Here is a 20,907-nt window from a genome sequence, read left to right as displayed (position 1 = left end):
ATTTGAGCTTCACTGTTGCACTAAGTGTCGTGTTCTTTCATCACAATGATCCAGGACAAAGGAGTTTATTCTGACACAGTCCTGCAAACATAACCTATGTCCTGCTGCCAGAATCACTAGAGCATATGTTAGCAACAATTAAAAATACATAGCATCCCTTTGTCACTTATTGTTATTATTAATTCATAGCAACAGTTATTATTCTTTGTTTTTATGAAAAACACACTCTGTGTGTGTGCGCGTTTCCCAATTTGGTAAAATTCCCAAATACTGCATAAGAGGGCCTTTCTGTGTGGAGTTTGCAAAAACATGCAGAGGTGAATTGGGCACTCTAAATCAGAGGTCTCAAACTGGCCACTGCCACCTAATATCATGTTATTTCTGTACGTTGTTTCTATTATAAGCATAAGTACCTTCTTATTGTAAACTATACATCATTTCCATATCAACAAAATGCTTTTATTTTGAAATTCTGTGAAATATCACCACAAAAATTGCCATCGATTTATCATGAAGGACAAATCATGCCATCATTTTAAGCTCTTTTTTCCCCCACATTTTCACTTAACCGAATGTACAGACTAGATGCTCACTGGCCCCCCCATCCATGCTGACAGTCACCATATCAGGCTAACATGCATCTGAAAAACTCCAGAAAAGGAGTCAAACAAAGGTCAAACAAAATGTGAGATGGTGTCAGCAGGTTTTTACAGCAACTGCTGCACAATTGCAACATTAGCTGGGATTCTTTTTTTTTTTTTTTATCATAAATGTAACTGGAAAATGTAGTCAGTGTAAATGTCACGTCAGTTTAATAACAATAAAAAGAAGATGTGGTAAAACAGGCTGCTGCAGCAGTTTCCTTATTGTGGGAACTCCATAATTACATGTATCCTGTATGTGTGTGTGTATACTGCATATATGATATATAAACATGAAAAATAATTATGCAATGAGGACGCATGGTATATTGATTGACTAAGCAACGCATATATTTGCATAAAACCGCGCTTAGTGTAGCCTTCGGTTTGATTTATGACATTTGCTGAAACATTTCTCAGTGAAGAATAATCTGAGGCAGTGACTGTGGAGCACTTCGGAGGATACACACAACGCCCGCTTGTTCATTTTGCACGAAGCATAGAGGTTGTGATGTGCCGCGTTTCAATATACTATAATGGTTTATCTGAAAGTATAGTTCAGGTAAAGATGTACTGCTATGCGATTTGAATTCCAGATATACATTTTTATTATTATTTCACTTTCTCTCGAGATTTCATCATGAAAACGCCGACGATCCACGAACATGTTTGCTTTATGCATTCCATTCTTGTTGTTGGCAAGGTCAAATCTATTATGGAGGGACTTTATTTCATATATGGTATTAATATTCATGATTGGATGGTTGTGTGTGTGTCTCAGGAGGTTTGCAGCTGAATTTTGAATGTATTATATACTCAAATTCAGTCAAGTGCATGAATATATTACAGGCCGGAATACTTAAGACTGGCTGGTTATTTCAATTTGACCCTGAAACCATTGTACAGGTTGCTGTTTTTTAAAACATCTGACATCTTATTTCCAAGTAAGTCGTTTCTGACCAAATAAACTGACTCCAACTTCACTTTACTACTATCTTTCATGCAGCTATTCCCTCATTTATTTCTCTCTCTCCAGTCAGAAACGTTCACTACCGCGGCTGCTTCAAGTTGCCAAAGAGCACCGTCGACACCTTCCCCGTCTCCGTCTCGCAGCCCAACGCAACGACGCAGTCCTGCATCGAGACCTGCACCGATAAGGTTTGAATAACTTCTCCGAAATTACAGAGCACCTCATCCGAATATTGCACAATCTCGTGGCTCTCCTTCCAAGCTCCCAGGAGATCGCACGTGGGTTCACAGAGCTCCTTGAATTTTGCTGAATATTTAAGGTTTAATGTGCCTCTAATTAGAAGTAGTCCGGATGCTGCACTCAGACCTAACTGAAGCAGCTGTGTCTCTATCTAAAAAGAGAAATGGCTGGTAGTAGGAATGTTGCATCATATGGTGGCAACCGCAATGTAATTAATTTGCACACTGCCGTGCGTGCGTGTGTGCTGTATGTCTGAGTGACTATGCATAACTTTTAGTCATTTTTTTCCCTTCCACTGCAGTATTTGTCCTTGTGCTTTCACATTGAGCGTTCTGACCTTCAAAAAAAAAACTGGAAAAGGGACAAAAATTGTTGCGCACAAATTTAAAAAAATGAAGTGAGGGGACACATTTTGGAAAGAAAGGTGAATTATATAAATAACATTTGTTGTTTTTGGTTTTGCAGGAGCTTCCTCTGGCTGTGTTCAAGAAGCCTCACTGTTTCTGTACATGGATGTCACCGGTGCTCACGCTCAACTCCACTCTCAACGACACCAGCAACTCCACCGAGCACGACCACTACCTGGTGTATCACACGCCCGTGCTTGGTGAGAAATTTGTGTCAATCGTCCGCATGTTTAAAATTCTAACCGCGTCCCGTTCTGATAGTGTAATAATTACCAGACCGTGCCTCTGTTTTAATCAGACCCCCCCCCCCTTCTGCTTTGTCAGGATTTTTTTACAGATCACACACACACGCACTCTGCAGTTAAAGTTGCAGCATCTCTTGTCTCCTGTAAAATGGCCCCGTAAAAACAACATACTCTAAATGATTCCATTCGCCGACACCGTCAGTGAATCCTGTGCCATTTTCTGGCGAGCAAGAGGACTTAGTGCATGACTGAGGATGAAATTGCCTTGTAAGCAGTGTTCATCTCAGACTCGGATCGGACTGCAGCTTTCTCAACTCTTATCCTCCGATCCTCTACTCTTAGTTCTGCGTCACCTTTGTCCCGAAAATTAATCCGCACCGTGGTAATTCTGATCTTGTGTAAATATATGTAACTGAAACTGACAGGGAAACAAAACGCTGTCCCTCTAGACTCCAGGTGCAAAGAGAGAATGTTTCTGCCTCAGAGATCCAGCTCCCTGGTGGCTCTGTCGAGTTTTCCTGGTGCAGGCAACACCTGGGTACGGCATCTCATCGAGCTTGTGACCGGCTACTACACTGGCAGCTTCTATTTCGATGGCATGTTGTACAACAGAGGTGAGCTGTGAAGGGCACTGCGCATCCTGGTTTAACAGGAATGAAAACGTTGCCATTATTCCTTTCTGCAAACCAGTACAGATAAAATGTTTGTGACATATTGGCAAAATTAGAAGAAGTATCATATGCACACGTCTATAGATTATGGCGGCATGTAACACAGCATGACATCTGCGAGAAAGCAGCAGACGATGTTTTCAGACTATATTTTGTACAGAAAAATGGAAGTAGCCTGCGGGTTTCCACCATGGGCGACTCTGCTGTTTGTTGTTGTTTGATCATCTATTAGAGAATTAGCCTACTTCGCCCTTGATTTACTGTATATCATCGGTAAACGTTTTCCAGAGGAGCTAATCTCTACATAAGAGCTGCAACTAATGATGATTCCCATAATCGATTAAGCTGTAAAAAAATGTTTGTTAAACCTGGAAATGATGTTCTCAAATGGCTTGTACTGTCCACAAACCAAAATGATTCAGTTTTGAACGATTTCTTTGCTATATGGAGCAAAGAATAGAGAATATTCCCATTTAAGAAGCTGAAACAATCAGAAATCTTGTCTTAATCATGAAAAAAGCTTCAAACCGATTAATCGATTATCAAAATAGTTGATGATACATTTATAAATCGATTAACTGAGTTTTAGCTCCTCAAAATAGACGATAAAGCACTGCACACCAGTGTGACTGCATCGGTGAAATTCCAGTTTCAAAAACTGACATGACACCATTCAAATGGCAATTTTGCGAAGCTTCACAACAGGAGTTCATACAGTGTATGTTCCAGGCAAGATGTCAATGTGTTTTATGGTGCAACACAACATGTTTTTAATGGAGATGTTTTTGTAGCCCCAAGGAGATGCTAAATCTGTCATCTCCATTTCCTCTTTTCAGCTACAAGTGGTTAAAATCATGTTGATTCAGGTCTGTACATTTGTAAAAAAAACAAACAAACATATAATTCTGGTTCAGACATACTGTATATGTGGTTTGCAGAAATGCAAAAGTGGAACTCTGAAATCCTCGCCCACAAATGAGTGTTTGAGTGAGTTGCCATGCAGCTGACCCTGTCCATTTATTTATTCATCGGTGCCAGGCTTCAAAGGTGAGAAGGATTACTGGAAGAGCGGCCGCAGCATCTGCGTAAAGACCCACGAGAGCGGTCAGAAGGAGATTGAGATGTTCGATTCTGGCATCCTGCTGATTCGAAACCCTTATCGCTCCCTCATGGCCGAATTCAATCGCAAGTGCGCCGGACACTTGGGACACGCCACAGACACACAGTGGAAGAGTAAAGGTAACGCAGTCCGCAATCCACGCGCAGACATAATGGTTCAGTGCTTTACGGCTCTGCAGACAGATGCTGTACTTATTGCTGAATAATGTCCTGCTCCTGATGTTACAGCTATAGTGGACCTCAGGGTATTTATGTGAAGCCTGCACTGAGCTGTAACATATGGTAAATACACTGTATGTTCTTAAAACATTAAAATCAGCATCTTTAACAGAGGTTAACAGCTTATCTGAACTGCTGAAGATACAACGAGACAACAAAATATGTTTAGAAACACGAATGCTAAGAGGAAACACAGAGTACCAATCATAAAAGCTTCCTTTGGGAACTATTTTGGTGACACTGTTGACTGTATGTGATTATAGATCGATCTAAAGTCATTTCCCATGAATATTATGTTGATTTTATTCATGTAGCAGCTGTAGATTAGTTATTATGCCCCTTTAAGTTGTAATATCAGTCTGTAATCCTCATTCTGCGATGACAGCTTCAGTGTTACTGACATCATATCTGAATCCATGTAGAAAACACTAAAAAATTAACATAGTTATGGTAGTTTATTGCTTGTTGTACTGCCATTTCTGTAACACATGACATTTCCAGCAGACTGTATGTCTGATGAATGAATTGTGACTGAATTTAATGCATGTGTTATTGAATAAATATCAAGTAAAAGGCTTTAAAAAAAAAATGTTGCAATTGGTGACCCTCCCCAAAAAGAAGTAAAGGTATTGCAAGAGATACAGACACAGACGCCGACACCACTTTAAGCTACGGGGATATGAAGAGGATTTCAACAAATAAGATAAAAAAAAAAGTGTTTTAGAAATCTAATTATGAACTCTTACGTAAACACAAATCTTTGACATTAACCATACACAAGGTTTACTAGAAATAATCACCGTCACCACGTCACAATTTGCTCAATTTACTCTCTTTCACCTGCAGACTGGCCAGAATTCGTCTCCAGCTATGCCCCCTGGTGGGCGTCCCACGCACTGAGCTGGCTGAAATTTGGACGCCGTCTATTGGTGGTGCATTACGAGGAGCTTCAGAGAGCTCTTCTCCCTCAGCTCCGTCTCATCACTGCGTTCCTAAATGTCACTATGACAGAGGAGAGGCTGCTTTGTGCCCAGAGCAACCAGGACGGGCATTTCAAACGCTCGGGGACCCAGCAGCCCTCCTTTGACCCCTTCACCCCTGACATGAGACACATGATTGACTCCTTTATCCATAGCGTTGACCAGGCTCTGCAGAACAGGAACTTTAGTGGACTTCCACAGGAGTACCTCCCCAGATGATGATCTGAAAAGGTTACTCATGCCTGGTGCAGCAGGACAGTTCTTTAGTGAGTGCTCTGTGGGGAACAGACACACACACACACACACGCACGCACACACACTGGCTGATGGAAAGTGGACCACCTGACTGTTTGATAAGCCAGGCACATTGTGTTTGGCTGTGGTGTCATGGAAACGCAGCAGAGGTCACGGGAGAAAATACGACAATTCATTGTGCGATCCAATGGCGAACAGTGATGAAAGCCTCGCGGCCGGGAACTGCCTCTCTGCGAGCGGCAAAGATGACAAATATCCCAGACAGGATTTGACAAGATTTGTTGGACTGCAGCGTCGGGATTATCCAGCAAAGTGTCTGACTGTACAAATGTGAGTGTGAATCCTGGTTGGACTCATTTTGGTTAAGAAGGGTTTTTCTTTTTTTTTTTTTCTGTGACTCTTTACAAATTCACTTTAGTACGTATTATGTTTCTAGCAGACGAGCGTGTTAATAAGAACGACCTATCATACTAACACAGATGATGGACACAGAAGAATGACTCTGACGGTACAGTGTTTATGGAGGAAGCCAGTGCTTGCTACGTGTCATGGTTGTGACGGATGAAAGCCTTAAAGTGGGAATTATGTCTGGACTCTCTATTCAAACTGTACATGAGCAAAAATATGTTGATTGCAGTGGATCTGATCCAAGGTGTTTCATTTATGACCTCCTTATTTTATTACACCAGTTCAGTTTGAATTAAAGGAAGTACATTTACATTGACTTGCGTTGATTTTTCACTTTTATGGAGCGTGCTAAGGCACAAAGCACCGTCTCAGCCTTTGGTCTCTGACGATATTTGCTGCATTCACTCGCCACAAAAACAAGAACATTAAGAAAGAATACATTGAGTATACAAGAGTAATACAGTTTAAACCTAATTATAGAACTCAGCTCTGACTTTTTTTTTAGATATACATGCATACATACATACATACATACATACATATATATGTATTCCTTCACAGGAATAACAGTGCCCCCTGATGCTGAATTGCAAATATTGCAGTAAAACACACTTCAACACTTTAATCTGATTTCATCCACCATAATTGAAAGAAAAAAGATGATGACAAGACCATAAGAAAAAGGCAGAATTCTTTGAAATTCTTAATGACGTGTCAAGACTCAATAATGCTTAAATAAGATAACGAATAAGATTAGCAACAACAAAAGAGAAGAGTACAATAATTACGCTTTTAAGTACCGATTTTCAAATTGTGATTGAGAGAGTTTCAGCACATCAGGTTATATTATACAAAATATTAAGGAGGCTTGAAGAAATTGCAGCGCAACATAGTAAACAAACCAAAGCTAAATCAATAATTAAAAAAAAGGAACAGTTTCATAAAGGCGGGATTCATTGCGAGGCTGTTTGTACGAGACTGAACAGGTTTTCATTACATTCTGTGACAGAAACGCAACAAACCTGCGATTTCAGCTACAAGCCACAAGGTTAATGTCTTCCTCGAGCTACAAATGTCAAGATTTAATGTCAAACCAAAATTCAATCCCCAGAAGCGGCCGCGATTCCTGGATGGATGAGCGGATTCTTAACCCTTAGCTGGTTCTCATAACACACATACACACACACACACACACGCACACACGTGCGTCAGATGCAATGCAAGTCTGTGCTGCTGCACCACTGGTGTTATAATCAAGAGACCTATGCTCATTGACATGATTATTGCAAAAGCAAAGGTCCAGTGTAATAATCATGTTGAACAAGATGGTGGTGGACAGAGTGCCAACTCATTTAGCTGGCAGACACACCGAAAAATGGAGTTAAAGTTTATTATATCATGTCAATCTCATAGGACTAGGGTTGCCAACTTATATTGCCAGATAATAAAATAAGGAACTATTTACATATCTCACTTTATACACAGTGCACCAGCCACCCCCATATACCCGATATACTGCACTTTACATAGGCTACATTACCTCCACACACGACACTCGTTCATAGTATTTTTTTTATGTATGTAACATTCTATCAACCAACGCTTTACATCTTGTCACCATTGTTCTGTATTCACTGCGAGTCCATTCGGAAAACCGATTAAAAATGCCTATTATGCAGAGGATTTCCTGACAAATTTCCAACAGCAACTTGCCCTTTCGCAAACAAAAGGCTGCGCTATGAGTCCATTGACACCTGCTGTAGATTAAGCAAAGCAGAGCTAATTGAACGGCCATTATGGACTTGCTAGAAACAACATTGTCTTTCTCTTGTCAAGTGACTGTCAGAGTTTGTTCAAACAGCTCTGCTCAACTACAAGAAAACATATTCTGTTAGCCTGTTGGTATGTTTTGTATTTGATGAACAGAATGCATTTGTTTATTGATGGTGTTTTGTGGGGCCTTTGATTGGCTCCACATAGACAGATATGTTGGCTTGTTGCCTCCCAAAATCAAGCTAAAATGAAAATGACCACTTTGCCAGATGGACAGAAACAAGATTACATATAAACAATACTGTTGCCCTTTGGTTGATGGGTGTATAAGTACACAAATGCAGTATTTAATCTAAAATTCTGTGACGTATGAGTCTGGGACATATTAGGTTATCAGACTCCATCTGTTTCGACAGGATGTGACGTCAGAATGACGCTTTACTGACCTCTTATTCTAATGACTCTTCTACTGAGACTACACAGTTGACTCTAAGGTTTAGTACAGAATTGAAGGATGACACCAGACTACAGATATGGTTCAGGTAGACTCTATCTGTCTGTCACATGGACAGAAATCGTGTTTCTTCCCTGAATGACAGCTCATAGGAAATCTCAGAGGACACACAATGTCAATACTAATAAGGCTTTCATTGCATTTTGAACGGAGGATAAAGAGTGTGGGGGGGGGGGGGTAGCGGCTTTGATTGTAGTAGATAATCTGTTATGACCCCTGCAAAACTCCATGTGAAATGCAGGTGTAATGAACCTAAAGTGATCAATGTCAAAATAAAACCAATGATATTGGGCATTGATATTGGCGTTCTGCATCCTCTGTGGCTCAGGAGTTATAATAAATAATATAAAAATGATAAAAAGTACAAAATCTACAGTTTTATAAGTAAAATGTGGTATTTTAAAATATGCAAAGTCATAAGCAACGTCTGTTTACTATTATATTTAAGGGTGCTACATCTCAAACTAGTGGTTGCTAGGTGACAGTGCCACCCGGTGATCAAAGCTGGTATATCATGTAATCAAAACATGTTATGATAAGTTATTCTCACCCCACAAGGTTCACCCAGTATTTACCATGTTTTTTTTTAATTCAGGGTAAACTGGAATTGCTTTATACTGCAGGTACAAAATTAGTGCATTAATGACTGCATTTTTATCTTGTTCTTTTGTTTTCCCACATCTCTCATCATCAAATTAAGCTAATACTCACAGCGGAAGCACTTGTCTGATGACAAAAGCCTAAAAAGTGTCTGTGTTTTAACGCCTGATTCATTCAGCTTTGTTGCAGAGCAGAGACTGAACTGCAGCCTGCAGGCTTTTTTAGGTTTTGTAATCATTTAGTGCGACACATTAATCAGCCTGTCCCTCATGTGTGATTAGGTGGACAGTGGCGCTTGAAATTAATGTGGTCATCTGTCAGTGCAACCGCATTCATCAGTTTTATGAAATGCGGTCACTTCAGCCCGCTCTGCCTCAAACTGCGGGCTCAAATTAAAACAGCAAAATGAGAAACTGAGTGATCAGTCCTGGGAGTCCTTCACTCTCAGAAAAATCAAACACAGTGCATGCTGGGAGAAAACAGATAACAGCTGCTGATGTCTCTAATGAGGACTAGACGGAATTTGGAATCAGTTTTTTTTTCTGATGGGCTCTCGCACTTCATCACTTAAAAGAGCGTCTATATTTTCTTACAATTATATTAACAAAGATTACAAATGATCACAACAACATGACTATCATTTGGTTGCATTTGAAACTGGGTTTTCTTTTCCCAGTTTGTGATGATGAGTAGGGGGAGAACATTGAAAAGTGTGACTAATATTAGAGGATGTCTTCAATAACTGAATCTGAGGAAAATGTATATATAGAAAAGTACTACCAAGTACTACAACCAAATCTATAAATGTACTGTCATCACAACACTGTCATAGCTGTTTTTAGATTAACTAGTGCATCGTTTTAACTATGTTAATTTAGTACTGCACACACTGGTGCCCTCAGTAAGTCACCTGCCAAGTTTGAAGCCTGTGAAGTGAGTCTTTGGACAGTTGTGCGATCAACAGACAGACAGTCCTTGCATTTATAGATTATAGATTATAGATAGATAATGCGGGTGTGTGAAAGGTAACAAAACCCAATTCAGCTGCTCTGCTCATGTCTTTAGACCATGTTGGCATCTTTTAACTGTTTTGTACTTCCAAAGCTCACAATTTCCAGTTTGTCACATCTGTTACATCTAACGAGAAGCTGTCTGTTTGTCTGTCTCACAGCATGATGACTCAAAATCTTTTTTTTTTTTCTTAAAACTTGGTGGGAGGGTGGTTACAGCCCACAGGAAAAACCCTTTAACTTTTTTTAAACAGATCCAATTAGATCAGATCCAGTGATATAGAAATTTATTTTTCACTTTCTTTCACAGAATTTTTAACGCTTTCATCGTGTTAAAAAAGACTTCAATGTTGGAGTAGGTATGGAGTAGGTATGTGTGCTGTCTGAGCAAACTCAACTCAACTCAAGGCCCGCGGGCCAAATCCAGCCAGCCACACAATTGTATTTGGACCCGTGAGATATGTGTCCTGCTCCATTGACACACTTATTAGGGCGACACATTAAGTAACCTTGGCCACGAAGAAACATAGAATTTGAAAACACAGAGCCAGACCCAGAGGGGGGTTATAAGGGGGCTCAGGCTTTCAACAATATTTTGCTCCCTCTCTTTTAGCTTAAGTTATTGGATACACATAACCTACAGGCCTATACGTGCTGGAATACAGCACAGGAAATCAGTTTAAGACAAATGGAAATTGCATTAATATTATATTGCTGTTTTCAATGTAAAAATCATTCATACATTTCAACAATATTTGCTGCTCTGCTACATTCATGTTCTTTCGTGAGTGTATATGACTTTGAAACAGCCGTCCAATGTTGATATTTAGCCGCTCTGATACTATTCTGTGGGTGAATCAATTAATTTTATTTTATGAAAAAGGTATCTTGGAATATTTTGTCACATCTTTAATTTCAAAAATGTTTCTCTGTTTAATCTACAAGCTTGTTTCACTCAGAATTTTATATTATTTGACCTCGTCTGGCCCTCGACTTGGACACAGTTTTTAATTTAGTTTTTAATCTTTGGTCTGTGAACAAAATTAAACATTCAAAGACCTCACCAATTCGACGGTTTGGGAAAAATCTATAATTAATCAAGGAAATAACTGACTGATAATCAATGGTAAAAAAAAATAATAATTGTTAGTTGGAGCCCTGGTATTTAGTGTGAATTGATGATCAATATGTGCTACTATGTAGCATGAATCACACCGACTTTATTATGTCACTTAATAGTAGACAACATACATTTGTGAAACTGCTTCAAATATCATAATCACAACACATGTATCAGCTACTACTATCACTAATATTACATTATTTAACTATTACTGCCTCTGCTAGCATCAGTTTGATTCAATGGTATTGTTTGACAGTAATCAACTTCAGTGTTAATCATAATTCTCACCACACCGAGCAGAGTGAATGGTAATTATATGTCAGATGTGAAGGTGACGTCCCTCTGTTCTGTCTTGGGAGTTTAATTAGAAAAAAAAAAGAGCAAGCAATCAAACACTGAAAAGAGATTAAAAACATGTTGCTGTGCGTGTTGACCAGCAGCTCCATCACTGAGATCATTAAAACTAAAGCGATATTCCCACTGTAATTATTGTTTCTTGTGAATTCATATGAACTTGAGGGCAACGCAGGTCAACTCCGTGTCACCGGGACAAATTAGAGCTAGCGTAATCAATACAGGACTGTTGGTCGACCGTGAGGCAGAGACTCCTCACTTGATTATTAAATTGACTCCAGTGCCGACTACTCTACTACTACTACTACTACTATTACTACTACTACTCACCCTATATGGAATTAAGATTTGTGTCAATATTTTCAAACAACACTTTTCACAAAGCAAGCAACACTTATATCAACAAATATGAACCACAAAACCAAAATACACAAATTGCAAATAAAATATTGATTGAATAATATTGCATTTATTTGTTTGAAAACACACTTTTTGTTTGAAATGATCAGAATTTTGTTTGCGTTTGTGCTCCCTGATTTGTTATTTGCGCTGTGGGTTTTTTGTTTGCGATTCTGACCATGGGAGGGTCTTAGGAAGCTGCCTGCTGATTGGCTACTGAGTTTTGGAGAAACAGCTCTACGTCCGGTTCATTGAGCGGTCACTCCAAAACTCAGTAGCCAATTTGTTTGCTTCTTAAAAAGTGTTGCTTGCTTCGTGAAAAGTGTTGTCTGAAAAAATATTGACACACATTTAATTCCATAACCCTGTAGAAACGGCAGTGGTACCATGAAAACATAACAACACAGTGTAAAACTGAAGTCATCAGAAACACTTGATAAATGCTAGTTACTGCCTTCAGCAGCAATAGCTCAGAATTATCTTGGATCAGCATTTGTCTTTCCCACATAAAACTAGAGGAAAGCCTTTTTTTTTTTTTCACAGACACTGCACCATCATCATCGTCCTCCCGGTGTCATAAAGATGCAGTAAACTTGTACATGTCTGTGGTTTTAGGGCCAACAACAGTTGATCCAAAGTGCTGCAGTACCAGTACTGACAGAAACTTTTCTTTTTAAATCATATTTCGACTTTATTAGCTTCTCAGCTTTGGCTCTCTGTAAAATCCTGAACAGAATTTAGAATCCTCCCCATCTTTTAAAATCCCTGAGTGGCCATCTCCTGTGAGATAATTCTTCCAGTTTGTGTTTGTTTCCACATTTCAGATAAAACTCCAAACTTTTCCTCTTTGACAAAGCCTTAGGGCTGGCTGAGGCTTGTCTGAAAACTCCTATTCTCTCCTCCTCCTCCTTTGCACTCACGTCCCGCTAATGCACTCTCCTGTAGTTTTGTGCTTTCTCGTCTCTCTCCATGTATTACTTTCTGCGGGCATTCCTGCATTTGTGACTGCTGTGCTCCTTTTTAACACCCACTGCTACAATCAATATTATTATAGTTATTACTGAGTTATGTTCTCTTTCCTCCTGCTCTCTCTGTCTCTGCTTTTATATAATTCAAATTGACTCGGCCAGATAGATACTTTACATATCTGAAAATGCGTGTGGAACACTTTGCTCCAATATCCATGCAATACCCACTGCCTCAGTGTATTACTGTCACACATACCTAAGTGTTCCACTGACAAAACATCAATTTATTTCCATTCTGTGTTTGCCTCCTGTAGCCAAGCACACTTTTACATAGTTTTTTTACATAGCGTTTGTGTGACTGTCATTGATAGTTTTAACACTGAGAAGAGTTAGAGGAGACCCTCATATTAGCTGGATGTCTGTAGGCATTAGGGGTGGGAATCACGGGGTACGATACATGATACATGGCCACGACACCAATAACCTCACAATACATCGATTCTGTGATCATCAAAATATTTCAAAGACAATCATGTACTAACGCGAGGAGACATGAAGTAGTGATGCCTGGTGTGTGAAACCGGCAGGGACTGTTTAGTTTAGAGTGTCTTAACCCTTTACCCTTGATCGCACTTAAAGAGCTTGACATTGTGGTCTATGGAAAGACAAAATACAACGACTCCTCTGACCAGTTTCTTTGAGCTGCTTTAAAACACACAAATCAGCACATCAGTGGTTTGAATGAGTAAACAGTGAGTAAACATTTGCAGTGGCCACAGTTCTAGTTTATAGAAGCAAAAAGTACATTTCTCAGAATTGACCATAAAAGCTGCTTTATAAACTTTGAACATTAGTGCACGTTTGAAATAATTATGCACTGCAGCATAATGTAAAGTGACCTCAGCTGCCACCCACTGGCTTGATTCCACACTGCACCTTAGAGTGTTTTTTACCAATAATTTTCAGCTTCTTAAATGTGAATGGTTTCTTTGCTTCATATAACAAATAAATCATTAAAACTGAATAATTTTGGTTTGTGGACAAAACAAGACATGTGAGAACATCATCATTTCCAGGTTTGGTAAACACGGATCAACACTTTTACAGACCAAAAATAATCATTACTTGCATCCCTACAAAACTACCAGCACAGCATTTGGTGCCACATCTGAAGTGATACACACATAGGTCAGATGGACCTCACAACATTCTGCCACATAGATTTTTTTTTCTTCACACAGCTCTGATTTTGAGATACCTGAATTACTATTCAATACGAATCCACTGCAGCCATCTCACTTCCTCTCCTGTCATCAGCAGGAGCTGCTGTATCTTCGATTCTCCACCTGCTCCGTTTGCCCATAACTGTGTCGAACCGCAAAAATGAAAGCACTGGTTTTAAACGTATATAAGAAAAAGGACTAATATGTTACAGCTTCTGTCTGAACCGGCCCTTTGTCAGAAATATGAGCCTCGTTGAAAAATATGACAGCCACAGCAAAGCCAGGCTTTAGGACCAACAGAGCCAGGGGTTGTAGAGAGAGATGATGGCGTGTTGTTAGATGCAACCATGCCCCAGCAACCCCACCTTTCTTTTTATTGTTTCTTTTATGTTGTGTATATAAATCAGCAGGTGCTGTGCAGACAGCCTGAGCCAAAGAGAAGAGAAATAGGTCATAAAACCGTCTGACTAGATCCTCGGTGTTGTAGCTTCAAGTATCATCTCCCAGCTGGACTGCCACTATCATACTTTGATGATGACATGTCTGACCGGCCGCTGAGCTGTACACTCTTCTTCCAGTGAGCTGGATATCAGACACCCCCACACACACACACACACACTTTCAAATAACTCAAACTAACACCTTGGCCTTTTACTCTGAATTCCCATCAGCCCTCAGTAGGATTAAAGTGTGGAAAAGTCCTGTATACCTTCAAATAACTTCCATACCTATTTCATAAAATTAATCCTCCACATTCCTACAGTCTGACCTTTCACCTCTCCTATTCTAAGCTAAACTGCTGCTCCACACCGACACAACACAACTGTTGATATTTGTGATATTTCCCTTCTTACATAAAAATGCAAAACATGAATTATTCACTTAAGTAGACATCTCTGAAGAGATAAAGTCAAACTAATATAATCACTCACCTGTGGGGCAGCAACACTAGCCTTAAACTCCAGGTGGTTGCAAAAAATAAAAATAATATCAACATGTTAATATGCAAACTAAAAATTCCTATGTTAGTGTCAATAGTGTACACTGGAAACTTGGCAGTAAGTGAAATCACAAAGGTCTATAAGTCTAATGGTATGGGATCTTGTATGTGCCAAATATGTTTTTGGAACAGATGTCCACATTTTTAGACTGATCAGAATCCATTTGTGTCTGAAATAAATTAAGAAACATCTGTTAACTTTACGATGGTTATTAAGAAAATGTTGGTCACTGCCGAGACCAAATAGTGAAGCAGTTTGTTAAAATTGTTGTGAAATGCATGGCCTTCAATATATGGAAGCAGGATTTTAGTTTTCTTCATTCTCTCCGTGACACCAAAGCCCTTTCCAATTTATCATCAAGCCACGATGAAATATGAAATTCTGGTGACAATCCAATTACCTTCAGATGCAGTATTTCAATAAACGCTGTAGTCTCTATAGGGCCACGTCATTAGTGGCTAACAAATGTTACAGCAAAGAGGCTGTGGAGTCAGTTTTTATAGACATATACTGCAGATGTATTGAGCCTTTGTCGCTTTCGTGGAGTGCTTGATTGATTCAACTTGGAAAAGCTCTTTGTCCTTTCTCATTTCACTGAAAACTCGGGGCAGTGTGAAGTGACAGGAACACACATCATTCTTACTGGGCCTGTGCTGACGATCGCATGCTGATTCTGAACCAGACTTGGTAGAGGCTGCTCTCAGAAAAGACATCAGTGATGATGGACCACTAAGTTAATGGACTGCGTCTTCATCAGGCTGAACGTTCTTACATCAAGCAACTAGGGCTGCAGCTAAAGTACTTGTTTGGACCGTAAAGTGTCAGAAAATGTTGAAAACCTGGAAATAACAATGTTCTCAAACGGCCTTATTGTGTCCACAAACCAAAATGATTCAGCTTTAATGATTTCTTTCTTATATGGAGCAAAGAAACCAGAAAATACTCAAATTTAAGAAGCTAAATCAGAGAGCTTCTATTAATTATTCTCAAACGGATTAATTGATTATCAAAATAGTAGGAATGGGAAAATACCACTTTTTTTGTGCCCGATACCGACATCACAAACTCAGTATCGATATAAGTCTGATCATTTTAGACCATTTATGAACTATGAAGTTGTTAACCCTTTAAGTGCTTTTGCCCATTTTTCCAGAACACTTATAAATGAATGCATTATTTAATGCAGAGTGTATTAATAGTTCAAAGTCAAGAAAAAAAAAACTGAGCTTATTTATAAAAAAAAACACTGTAGTTGTACATGAATAAGAGATTTTGCAGAGAAATTTGACCAGTATAAAACATACTTCCAATGGAATTTTTCGAGTATTTGTCTCAAAATTTGATATTTGATAAAAAAAAAAAAATTCATGCTATGTGTGTGTGGAAAGACGCTGATCTCTCAGACAAGTTCTCAGCTTTCAGAAATTTTTACTATAGCACAAACCAGCGCGTAATTACGGTGAAGCAAAGAGCGCTAACCCAAACGTGTCGCCAGCGATACGCCCGGTCAACACATTTGTGCCGAGTTATTTCAAAGACATAAACTTGAAAAATAAAGTATTAAAAAAAAAATTAATGATTAATTTAGTAATCAATTATCGTTACAGCCCTAAAAAGCAACTCTCTAAAAACATCTACAGTGACACTCTCACAACACTGCAGCCTGTCAGGTAGGGCTGCATAATACGGCCCAAAACTACTTTAGACTAGTGAGTTAATTAACCAATTTAAAACGTCTCTATGGACACAAAACATGGAAACATTTCACATTTAACATGTGACATTTTTGCAATTAGGTTTTGTGTCTCAAAGTGTGTTTATGTAACCATTATATAGATTTTGTACCTTTATTATATTGAAGAATATTGAATTACTGCCTAACCCCAGCATCAGGCCACTGTTCCCGACTGGTGGATCTCTGTGGGTACGAGCAGTGTCATTAATTGATTCTGACAGCACTGGCTGCCACTGAAGTTTGAGCTTTAACATTTAAAAGAAACACAGCTTTCTGGTTACACTGCTGGTTACAATTCCATCCCAATTTTCACTCACTTTGCTGCTTTTGATGAAGTAAAGGTGAGGTAGATTTCCTATAGGGCAAGTACAAAATAAGTTTTTGCTGTATGATAATGAATATTGAATAAAAAAGGGAGGAAAAAACCCGACAGTCTGTGAAGTACTGACAGTATTCAGGGGACTAACACACGCCGTCACCTCACCTCCACACACAGATGGTATTATTTTTGTTTGTGCAAGTATTCGAGACACGGTGCGTGTCATTCCTGCCTCCACAGCAAAAACAGTAGAGCAGATCAGTGTTTTGTCTGAGTTGCCTTCAAGGCACGTTGGAGTTGCTGATCCACTGTTGCCTCCAACAGTGAGTTCAAATGTGTTCTCTTGTTTCAGTGGGGTTTTAAAACAGCCATTCAGATTTACCTCACAAACAAACACTGATTATAATATATGATTTGGAGTGGGAGAGGGGCCGCTTTACAAAGGTTTCAGTAAGAAAAGGCGGTCTAATGGTGAGATAAAGTATTAACATACTGTTATTTTATTTAGTGAAGCATTTGACAAGTGGCTAAAATGTGTTTTTCTGGCATCCCTGGAGGCGTTTTCAGTGAGAGTGTGCCTGCTAGTTCCTGGATGCTTCTAAGCTCAGGGAGATACATGTAAGATACCTTGTACCTCATCCAACCATTAAAAAAAACAAAAAAAAAACATGAACTATCCCTTTCAGTGCAAAGTTCCTCCACTGTTTCCCTTCCACTTGATATCTTTACCAAACTACATTTCAAGGGGCACTGTTGTACCGTAGTCATCTGCAACATTCATTTTACAGCTGTAATTAGATTAAGATAATACAACACAGATTTACATAAACAAATGAACAGGGTCTGTTTTGATGTGCGCTCGAAGCCTTTAAGACGGGTTAATTCAAGTAACATTCGAGGCCAAAAATAGGCTCAAAACAATGCAACATTTTCCATTACAGCAGACATTCGGGCTAAAGTCCAAACAGAAAAGGACCTGGAAATGAATTTGTGTAGCAGAAACTTACTTCTGCATCCTTCATCTTGTCACGCGCTGCAGCTCACTGTCCTGACATTGTTAATGTCATCAGTGTCGCCCCGTGCTTTTCCTGCCAAAACAAATGTCAAAATGTCTGCTGTGAAAACGGCCTACTGAGCTGAAACTATCTCCACCTGACCCAGCAACAGTAACGGTAAAGAACATCTGTCCTAACAACCAAATAATGAGATTCATTATTACCTGAATACTCCTGTCATTCTGCTTGTGTGGGTGTATGCAGACTGTGTTTGATTGACATCTTTTTATTATTTTTTTTATCCTCCTGTTAGATCTGTTTACAACTTTGAATTGTATTGTCTGTGAAAGTTTTAAGTGTTTATTGTTAATTATTCCATATTTTCCTGTCTCTTCTTTTACTGAAATGTCACAAACACCTCTGTAAAGCAGCTGGTAACTTTGCTGTGGAAGATTCTGTATGAATTAATTTTATCTATATATATATATATATTTATAATGTCGGTTAATTTGTCGACGGCATTTAACAGTCAACAAAGCCTGCACTAAACACTTTTTATGTCCCAGTTAGAAAAGCGCACCTGTCAGAGTTCCCACACCTTCGTTGACATCAAATTCGAGGACCTTTCAAGGACTTTCCAGGACCTAATAACTCAAATTCAAGGACCGAACGTGCTGACACAGCTTAACATGGGAGGGTAACTTGTAAGAGTCGCTTCTCCCATGGCGTCCTCTTTTATTGATTTGCAGCACGCTCTACATCTGGCCTAATGATTGTCCTTGTGATCTTGGTCAAAGTCAGTCTTTGTCATTTTCTTGTGTGAGCCAGAGATCTTGGAATTTGCATTTCCCAGACATTTCGACATGACGTTTGTTCTGCCTAGGCCTAGTCTACTTACATAAAGCAATGCAGGGCATACAACAGTAGGTGGTGTCATAACAAACATTTACCTAAATATCAACTAAACTTCTTTCTTATCAATATTCAAGCACTTTCAATGACCTATGTCTATTTAGGGTGATTTTCAAAAACTTTCAAGGGCCTTTAAATGTGTGGGTTTTTTTCAAATTCACAAACTTTCAAGGATTTCAAGGCCCTGTGGGAACCCTGAGTACAGTAAACACTAAGCAGATGGTGGCTATACAGTAGGTCTTAAGTTCTCCACTGACTGTGAAAGTTAAACAGAAGCCTGGATCTGTTCATTTCATGTTTGTCAGGACAGAGAACCAGCACGCACACATTGTATATACGTGTAATTGTACTCACAAATAAATCATTACAAGGGACCAAAAGAGTCAGATCCACCAGGCAGTAGGTAATGTGATTATTTTCACCTGTACTTTTCCTACAGTACTTATTGCAGTTCAGGGAAACAAAATCAATCAGAATAAGGTTCCACTGCACAAATTCATTTCCAAATCCTTTTGGGTTTGGACTTTAGCCAAAATGTTTGCTGTAATGGAAAATGTTGGATTATTTTTAACCTACTTTTTTGGCCTCGAGTGTTACTTGAACGAACCCATCTTAAAGGTTCAAAGCACAAGTCAAAACAGACCCTGTTCATTTTGTGTTTATGTAATCTGTGTTGTATTATTGTAATCTAATTATAGCTGTAAAATGAATGTTGCCGTTGACTTAAATACAACCATGCCCCTGGAAATGTAGTGTGGTGAAGTGGAGGAACTCAAAATTGCGCTGAAACGGAAAGTTCAGGGCTTTATTAATGGTGGGATGAGGTACAAAGTACAAAGACTTTGTTACTGTCCATAAGTACAAAATTCACGTGTCTGTACTTTACTTTGTTATTTGTATTTCAAGAGTTGGTAATGGTCTGTATTTATATAGCGCTTTTTTGGTCTTGATGAGCTGTTTTACACTACAGTTTTGCCATTCACTCATTCACAAGCTTCAACATGTGTTTAAGTGTCTCGCTCAAGGACACATATAGACAAGCAGAGCCAGGAATTGAACCCACACCCTTTCAGTTGAAAGACAACCATTGTGGCTCAATCCTAACATTATCAATACTTTTTCCTTTTACTTCTAAGTACATTTTAAATCCAAAAATGACTTATGATACTTACGTACAGTAAATGTCATATACTGTTAGACTTTTATTTAAGGAATACAAAAGTGAATTCAACTTCTACCAAAGCTAATTCTCTTTTAGGTACTTTAAACAAGACACATAATTGTATTTACTGAGTTTAACAAAGACCCACAATAGATGCCATGTGTACATATGTAATCTATACATTCTGACCACGAAAGCACTCTAAAGACTACTAACAACACATACACATCAAACTAAATCTTAGCTAACTAAAAAAGTGTTTGACGTGTTATGTTCAGTATGTGGAACCCAGGAAGAGTGGATGCTAGCTAACTTAGTGGCTGCTAATGGGGTTCTAAATAAATAAAGTAAACAAGTCCATTGTAATAACGTTGTGCTTAGTCCTGCCATATATAGAATATGCCTTCTACATAATAATAAAAAAAAATATATAGTTTTGGTCAGTGACGTGTCCAGAGTTTGTGCAGAAACAAGTGAATGTCAGTTAAGTCCAGCTCGCTGTATTTACCTGTATTTACGTGTATTTAAACTCCACAAGACAATACATTTCATGTATTTACATCACACACAGCCGTTTATTTGACTTACCAGCTGAGCAGAGACGTTTCATTTGACGTTTAGTCCACTAATGTGACGCGACTCCACATTTCACTCGTGTTTTTTT

General features: G+C 38.9%; 1 protein-coding gene and 1 long non-coding RNA gene across 2 annotated transcripts in view; one reads left to right on the top strand and one right to left on the bottom strand.

The window, feature by feature from the left end:
• Positions 1-6,465, top strand: part of wscd1b (WSC domain containing 1b) — a 17,790-nt gene extending 11,325 nt beyond the window's left edge. The window contains exons 5-9 of the mRNA XM_058628218.1: positions 1,678-1,799; positions 2,317-2,458; positions 2,953-3,117; positions 4,213-4,413; positions 5,359-6,465. Of these exons, the coding sequence (XP_058484201.1) occupies positions 1,678-1,799; positions 2,317-2,458; positions 2,953-3,117; positions 4,213-4,413; positions 5,359-5,711 (983 nt within the window). The 3' untranslated portion in view covers positions 5,712-6,465. The remainder of the gene's footprint in view (positions 1-1,677; positions 1,800-2,316; positions 2,459-2,952; positions 3,118-4,212; positions 4,414-5,358) is intronic.
• The window catches only part of LOC131458896 (uncharacterized), a 21,241-nt gene extending 334 nt beyond the window's left edge, over positions 1-20,907 (bottom strand). Inside the window, exons 1-2 of the long non-coding RNA XR_009240150.1 lie at positions 20,832-20,907; positions 18,182-18,262 (exon numbers count right to left, since the gene is read on the bottom strand). This is a non-coding gene — a long non-coding RNA (uncharacterized LOC131458896). The remainder of the gene's footprint in view (positions 1-18,181; positions 18,263-20,831) is intronic.

Source organism: Solea solea, chromosome 4, assembly GCF_958295425.1.
Source record: "Solea solea chromosome 4, fSolSol10.1, whole genome shotgun sequence".
Classification (NCBI taxonomy): Eukaryota; Metazoa; Chordata; class Actinopteri; order Pleuronectiformes; family Soleidae; genus Solea; species Solea solea.
The sequence above is the reverse complement of the archived record's forward strand: the minus strand, read 5'-3'. Positions and strand labels throughout refer to the sequence as shown.